Source organism: Sapajus apella, unplaced genomic scaffold, assembly GCF_009761245.1.
Source record: "Sapajus apella isolate SASKATOON/1434 unplaced genomic scaffold, GSC_monkey_1.0 scaffold19, whole genome shotgun sequence".
Taxonomy (NCBI): Eukaryota; Metazoa; Chordata; class Mammalia; order Primates; family Cebidae; genus Sapajus; species Sapajus apella.
This window is the reverse complement of record NW_022436959.1, coordinates 6,220,637-6,228,997: the sequence shown is the minus strand read 5'-3', so window position 1 is coordinate 6,228,997 and position 8,361 is coordinate 6,220,637. Positions and strand designations below refer to the sequence as shown.

Genomic DNA, 8,361 nt, shown 5'->3' with positions numbered 1-8,361 from the left:
ATCACACAGAATTTAGCCTCTGATCGGCCAGACATTTAAACGGCGCAGAGTAAAACCTTCCATTTTTAACATCCACTCTGGTGTTTGCTGGAAATTTGCCACCGATTTTAGGCTCGAGTTGAAGGTTACCAGGATTTATCATTGTTTCCCCAGGATGTTTAACCCTCATGGGCTCCTCTTCTTTCATTTAAGACACTTGGAAAAAAATTCTTATAAGCGCTTTGGCCATTTTGTTTAAGAAATTTGTTTTAGCTCCTACGGTTTTGTAATCCAGAAATATTTCTGAAATGAGAAGTGGGGAGTATTGGAGACAGAAAACAGCTGTGTACCGGGAAATAATAAGTAGCATGCAAAAATATCACAGCTAATAGATGTCCTTTACGAGTGGAAATATCTATGTTTAATTGCCTTAAAAATGTGGGGTGGAAAAACACAATTATACATTGTGATAACAAACCTGTACAGTTAATTTCTGAATAATACAAAACAAGTGCTGAATTTTTTTCTTGATGATTGAAATACTTGTCGCCAAATTATGACATCAGCCACCCAAATATCATGTTGCCCCATCTGCAAATACTTGAAGAGGAATAGTTACCAATTGAATGCCTTTAGATTCATTCTTAATAAAAAGAAAATTGCATAGCTTTTTATATTGTTGCAAATGCATCTCCCAATATCATTGTCAGCTTAGTAATATTCTCAATAATTTAAAATTTCCATTTTTTAAAAGATACATAATATATAATTCCTAATAATTATAAACACATCATTTTACTCATCTGATTTTAATAACATGCATTTTATAATTACTGTACAACCAAAATAGACATTGAATTATGCTGTATGCATGTCTTTATTCAACAGTATATTCTTAGACATCTTGTTCAAACAAATTAAATAAATTGAAAAGAAAAAGGAAAAAAATCCTTCCAGTAGAAACAGAATCACAGTGCTTTACAGACAAAAGGAAAGGAAAAGAAGCTCTCATACGAAAAGAGATTTATTATTACATAGAAAATTCTCACAATAGTTGAAACACACTTCAGAAACTAGTGAACACCTTAGATAGAGTTGTGCCAATTACTCAGCCCACAAGCATCTGCTTTGTCTTAATTAGACGGGGGAGGTGAATGACCACTGTTTATTTTCATTTTCCTCATTAATTATGAAAAACTGCATTTAATTCATCTTGCATGGTGAGAGATTGGCTGCGCAGATGTAAGTCGTAAGGGAAGTGGCTGTCGGTGGGCAACCTGAACATGGCACCCTGCCCAAGGGGACCCCTGGGTGGCACTGCACAGTAATGCATGCCGTAATTGTAATTTTTGCCATAGTCCAAGGTTTCTTCTTGCTTCAGGGAAAATATCCCATTATAGTTAATTGGGGGAGGACTTAAGGGACCTTCAAACTGAGGACTGGCACACTCAGGGGAAGTACTTTCATAGAAGGATTCATACGCACTGCAATAATTGTAGGGTTTCATGGCCTTGGAATTATCAAGAGTCCCATGCCCTGGGGGAGTGGTGAGCTCAGGGCTGTGGTAGGGTGGGTAGAAGGTAGAGTAGGGTGACCTTGTGTGGTGCGCAGCCTCCCCACCCTGACCCATCAGGAAACTCCTGGCGTTGAGCTGCAAGCAGCCTGCCACCAAGTTTGTAGTTGGCTGGGAAAGACCTTTGCATAAGTTTTGGACGAATGTGAGCAGATCTGGTCTCTTGCCGATTCTCAGAATTTCAGAAAGTGCCCAGATGTAGTTTTTGGCCAGTCGTAAAGTCTCTATTTTGGACAGTTTCTGGGTTTTAGAATAACAGGGGACCACTTTCCTTAAGTTGTCCAGAGCGTCGTTGAGGCCATGCATCCTGTTCCTCTCGCGCGCATTCGCTTCCTGTCTCCTGAACTTGACCCTTTCCAATCGGAGCTTGGTTGTCTTTTTTTTCCTAAGACCCCTCCTTCTAGGCAACCCATTTTCATCTTCCTCTTCCCTGTCTTCCTCCTCTTCTTCTTTCTCAGTTTCTTCTCCAGGGGCCCTTTTGATGCTCTTTCCTCGAAGGACAATTTGTTTGGAAAAGCTTTCTGGTTTCTTAATTTGCTTCTGGTCCTCGCATTCTCTAGAAAACTTTCTGCACATCTGGGATTCTGGCATTACAACAGACTCATCAAATGGTAGTGTTAACATGGTTCTCTAATCTTAAATTACCTGAAAAAATGCCAGCACAATATTTAAAGAGTTTTCATTTTTAAAATTTATACACTTTAGACATATTTAATTATTTATTCATAAGACTACAAAAACACATGAAAAAGACTGATTCTAGGACTAATTTTTTAACATTAAATATAATTTTGAGTTTGCGCAGATTAGTAATTATGAAGACATTGATGCATCCAATAGGATTAATTTATATAAGCAAATTATTAAAATGAAATAAAACATGAAGCATATAATTATTGTAATATCACCACCATCTCCATTTTTCCTTTGCCTTTAAACTGGATTTTAATACCCCAGAAAAGATTGTGGAATTCAAGCAAATGCAAAACATGATATTGCAATGCAGAATTTCATTAATTCTAATTCTCCTGAGCACAAAATGAGAAGATAAACCAGTTTTTAAAATGGAAAGTACTCTCTCTCCATTAGCTGACAAATTTGTGTTCTATTTTTGTTTCTTTTAAAAACAACAACAACAACAACAACCCTAACTTTATTTGCTGTATCACACAACTGTGAATTTAGATAAGTGGATGTGGGAATATACAAATTTAAAGAAAAGATTATAATCAGAGTCAATTTTAAAACTGATTTTTTTTTTCTGATCAGTAAAAAATTATGTAAAAGAGCACTATTTTCCCAGCCTTCAAAAAGAAAAGGGGATTAGGCTAATTTGGAATAAACTCTATATAAATAAATTTTAGAAATAAAAATCACTTACAATTTCTTTTAATCAAAAAAAAATTGAGGCTGCTTTTATTTGCAATTAAATTTTTTCCAAATATAATTGTCTGTTTACTGCTGTTCAAATCATCCTGGACAAAAACCACTCTCGTAGTGTTTTTGTTCTACGAGCCATAGAAGTCTCCCTCTAGCTAATATCTGACAGGAACGGTCCAAGGATTCTGACTGCAATTGTGCACGTGTGTTCAGAATCCCAAATGAAAGGGGAAAATAATTTGTGTTTCAAATGCATTTTGGTTTTTGTTTGGTGAAGCAGCAAGTATTTTCATCTAAAGTCTTCAAACAAATAGGCACATTAATGCACAGACTTTTCAATTTAACAATCTCCAGCCCCCTCAACACACATACATACACATGAACACATATACAAACTCTTAGTAATGTCCACATACTTGCAATGTTACATAATAGCAGCGAAAGTATGTGATAATTACATCATAAGAATGAAATATGATAAGAAGTTATAGATGGCAAAGAGCATATAAATACTATAAGACAGTGACACTGTATCTTTAAATACTTGCATGCAAATCCAGCATCAATTGAAGTATATCTTTATTTATATTACCTTAGGTTTTAATTTCATTCAATAATCAGTTTTCATTTTGGGTCTTCCAAATCTTTTCAGGCTGAGTGTCGCATCGTCTCCTGGAGTCTCTAGATCTGTGTATATCTGCACTATCTCATTGATCTCTAAAAAGTGACATTGATGCCAACTGCCAGAGCTGGTACCCATGCCATCTGCTAGTGACGTCACAGGGCAGAGAGAGCCATGTGATCCTCTCTCTTGGGACCTTCATTCTGCACTGATCATCTGGCATCCCTGTAAGTGGGTACCAGCATTCATGCATCAACACAGAAGGTTAGACTGATAGGAAAAAAATCTGCACCAGCATTTCACGTAGAGTAGGTGCATTTCTCCTCGAGCTGCTTCGGCTTCACTGGCAATCTGTAGAAATAGCTGTGTTAGTGTTCAGTTTCGCCCTGCCAACGGTGCAACTATTGGGTGGTCGTTAATATTCCATTCATTTACAAGGTGGGCTTTTGTGTGAGCAAGAGGTTTTTGTTGTTGTTGATGATGTTGTTTTGTAAAGATCACCATCCCATTTGTGCACCTGGGTACCCAGGGAATGAAAGCCATGAAAAGGAGCTGGAAACTGGTCTTAAGATGCTTAACCAAACTAAGATTTGTGTAAGTGAACAGGGGTCAACAAAGGTCTCATTTCCTTGTTTTGTTTCACAGCATGTAAGTTATGAGTATGTGTCTGTGTGTTCTCTTATTAACATGTAAGTCTTCTGTGCTTCTTAGGGATTTGGAATAAAAGAACAGCTTCTCCATCTGGGGTCTGTGAAAGACATCCCCAAATGCTCCCCTTCCTACACTTGCTGGTATATTTCACCAACTTCTGCAGAGACACTGGAAGTCCATTGTTAAGGATTTCAAACAACATACTCTGTCCTCTGCGGAAAGTCGCTAACTTCACTCTTTCATTGTCCCTTATCTCTTCCCAGCATTAACTTGCTTGTTCCTTCTCATTTCATTTCAGACACAATAAACATGAAAATGATCACTTAGGTTTTTGTCTTCCTCTCCCTGACATTCTGCTGAGTATTTTAATCAAAGATTAGCTCTCCTGTTTTGTTTTTTTAAACTTTCAGATTTTTTTCTTTCTCTTAAAAATCTTGTCCTCACATTTCTTTTGTCTCTAGATAGACATCAATTTAAATATCTTCTTGTTCTTTTATCAGTGTCCAGTTGTTTTTCCCTATCAGGTGTATTTCAGATTTATCTTTTTTACCATTCTTCACTTTTGGTTTCTTCTTAACAAAAGCAGGGTGGAAACAGTTAAGCAAAGCTGGCAAAGCCTTTTAGATAAAGCAAAGTGCGGAGCCAGAGACAAACTCCACCTTCCTCCTCTTTTCTCTTCTCTTGTCACCCTACCCCTAAAAAGGACATTTGATTTCAGGATTGCCTATCAGTAAAGTAAAAAGTGCACTTACAAAAAAAAAAAAATAAAAGTTTTAAAATAAATAAACACAACCTTTGTTGTTTGACAACTGAGTAATCTCTTTCTATAAAGTGAGAGAGTATGCTTTTGGTATTAAAGTAATCCCTGGCAGAGCTGTAACTGTTGAATCTGTGTTAGCATTCCCCTTATAAATCCCAGTTTTGAAAGGTTTAGAATTCTGCTGTGTTAATGCACTTTGGATCCAAATTGGCACCAGGGGTCTCATGCTAAATTCAATTTTGCTCCTGTCATACCTCACTCATTTCCACCTTCTTCAAAAAGTTGCTCGACTTTTCCTGGACAGTTCTAGAAAAGATGGAGAAGCTGGCAAAAAGGAGAATTAAATATGTAAAAGTAGATAGTTTTTCTCTTTTAACGGCCCAGTAAAAAATGTAAATTTAAAATAAGAGTCAGGCTATAAACTCCTAAGTTAAAATAGGTAGGTGGGCCTAGCTCTTGTTTTTTAACAATCCAGACATATCATAGCCATTTTAAAAGTTGTTAAGAATATATGACTTGGTAATTGATGCATTGAGTTTATTTCATATGGCTTTTGATTCAGGAAATACATACAGTTTTTATATTAGCATAGAGAATTTCTATAGGAAGGCCAGCTGCAGAATTTTGTTGGTCTTACACATGGTTTAATTTTTAAATGTAAGGGAACATAAGTATCAGAGTCATGAGCCACAAAGCAGCCAATGCTGTCTTGAATTTTGTATATTGCACCATATTCTAAACTTGCAAAGTCTCCAAAAGCTGCATTGTATAAAAGGCATCACAAACATGAATATCAAAATCCAAGGAATAGATGACATGATACGCCAGTAGAAAGTTATCATGGATATTCTTCCTTGAAAGTGTAGATTTTATATTTTACCTTGGCATTTGCAGAAAAATGAGAAACAATTTATTGATAAAAACATTCTGGGCTGTGCTATTCCTGCCTTTGAACATGAAAGAAAAATCTTTGGTGCTGATGGGGTGGAGAAACCGTTAGTGTTCAGGTTTCCTGACTATTAATCTGTCGTTTGGATGTTTTAGTTTTTTGTTTTTTCAAAAAAAAAAGGGGGGGAAATAAAAAGTTGTTATGTCAAGATTTAGCAAGGATTAAGTGTGTTTGTACAATAATCTTTCAAAAGAAATTTTGTTATGCATTTTCTACTATAGTTCCAGTTATGCAAATGCCTATGCTGTTAATATGCATTCATAACATACACCATAAGGGCTGTTCTACTCTCTGCTAAGAAAGCATGTTAACACCAATACTCCAAACAGGAATACATTCTGACTTATAGATGAATATGCAGAATATGAGAAGTATATTATTACCATTTCTATAATGTAGTTTCTCATTTTACAACAACTACTGCATACCAAAGTTCATATCCATCACTCATTTTGGTATTAATTGTTATGGTTTTTGCTTCTGGGGCCATGCAATTTTACAGATTTTTTTAAATGTGCCCAATGTCTGTCTGTCTGTCTATCTCTTGCTTTCACTGGGCAGATGCTTATATTTCACTTATAAAAATGAGCCACGGAACATTTAGATATAATTTTGACTCTGTTATAAAACCCAAAAGTCCCAATTAAGGATCGAACGTTGTTATTTTTATGTCATCCTGTTGGTGCCTGTGTCTTAGCGAGTGGGAATTCTATTGACTCCCTTTTTCACAGTCCCCTCGTCATTTGAGATCAGTTTGGAACATGACAGGCATTTTACACCCTCTCCAAGGGTATAAGGCAGCAGAATGTAGACTGGGACAGGATCAGGCAGCAAAAGCCCAGGACCAGAGTTTTCTCCCCAGATGTGGGGTACTAACACACAGTGAGACTGATTTTGAATATTTTTCTCTATTGCCTGCCTGCCTGCCTGCCTGCCTGCCTTCCTTCCTTCCTTCCTTCCTTCTTCCTTTCTTCCTTTCTTCGTCTTTCTCTATTCTTCTTTGTCTTTTTTTCAGGGCATTCATGAAGCTTGTGAGCAAGCTCAGTGTGAGTCCCTAGAGTCTTAACTTTGTGATCCCCATTGGCTTGAAATAGTTTTATGGCTGTGGGATTGTCCCACTTTGGAAAACAGCCCTTAGAATTTATGTAAAAGCATTTAAATTATGAGGCAAAATACAAAACAACCTCATTTCCTCAAAGCCTTAGAGGGCTTAAAAATATAATGTAAACATAGATGGTACAAATATGTTGTTTATGTATACACATGAGGATTATGTAGACTAAACAGATAATCCATAATAATTTGAAGGCAACATTTGGATTATGTTTTAGATTTACTTCAAGGTGAAGAATACACTGAGTTATTTTATTATTATGTAATAAATTATATTTGTTGTTTATGTGGCTTATAAAACACTGCAATATTCAGTCTTCTATTATACTTTGCTCAAAACAGCACTACAGGTCTTTCCAGAATTATTCTTTATTATTTTTCTTCCATGGAATGTTTTACTCACCAAACCACATTTAATTTTTATTTCTAATTTGTCATTAAATAAGGGGATCTGACTCTACCAGTTAAAACTTCTACCAGTATGAGAAAACTAGTATTACTGGGCTCAGTTCTTATAATTCCAGCCATAAGTAGAGAGATGATCCTTTAACTTTTGTGATCTCACTGTTAGGAAATGTACAGTTTCTTTTAGGTTTGAAAAATATTGAGAATGACGTGTTAACTCTAATTACTACTTTTTATAATACCGAATTAGAAATTATGGTTCTATTCCAATATATGTAATGATTATTTTTAAACATAGAAAACAGAAATTCAATTTGTTTCTTTTTCCTGTTATATTCATTCACCTTGTAAGATTAAAGTAAGACCATTTTATAAGACTTTTATGCAAGGCATGTCTTTGCAAAAGTTTTATGCAAACTGCATTTTTGAAAATCAAGTTTTATGTTAGGCGATGGTATGATGAAGTGCAGGCTCTCTTAACACAGATGATTTCTGGGTGAATTTGAAGAGGTTCTTGAGCCTCCCAAGATGCTGTGCAAATTTGGCATATATGCACTTTTCTAAGAAGAGGCTTTCTTTGTCAGATTCTAAAAGGGTAAGAATATGGACATTTTGCTAACCTTGTTTCAAATCTTGATCCTGCTGTTTAATAGCTGTATGTCGTTCATTCCTTCATCCATTCATTCGTCCATCAAAGGCTTATTGAATATCTATTTTGGAGTAATTTTTGACTCCTCCTTTTCTCTCACATCCCACAATCAATATGTCAGCAAATCCTCTCAGTTCTCTGTTAAAATTACACCCAGACTCTGAGCGCTTTTCAGCAATTCCCCTACTCCTGCTCTGGTCCAGAACACCATCACCTTTCACCTGGCCTAGATGGCATCTGGGCTTTCACTCTTGGCTCCTTACATCCCATATATGATTCT

The 8,361-nt window shown here is 36.1% G+C and overlaps 1 protein-coding gene across 1 annotated transcript; it reads right to left on the bottom strand.

Moving 5' to 3' along the window:
• Positions 1-377: 377 nt before the first annotated feature.
• On the bottom strand, positions 378-4,040 carry NEUROD6 (neuronal differentiation 6). Its single transcript, XM_032286857.1, has 2 exons — positions 3,525-4,040; positions 378-2,197 (listed from the first exon to the last, which is right to left on the bottom strand). Exon 2 carries the CDS (start codon positions 2,174-2,176, stop codon positions 1,163-1,165), a length of 1,014 nt encoding a protein of 337 aa, XP_032142748.1. The 5' UTR covers positions 2,177-2,197; positions 3,525-4,040; the 3' UTR covers positions 378-1,162.
• Positions 4,041-8,361: the final 4,321 nt, after the last annotated feature.

What these genes read in the sequence shown, in the direction of transcription:
- NEUROD6 (XM_032286857.1), bottom strand. Translation starts at nt 2,176, where the DNA reads ATGTTAACACTACCATTTGATGAGTCTGTTGTAATGCCAGAATCCCAG.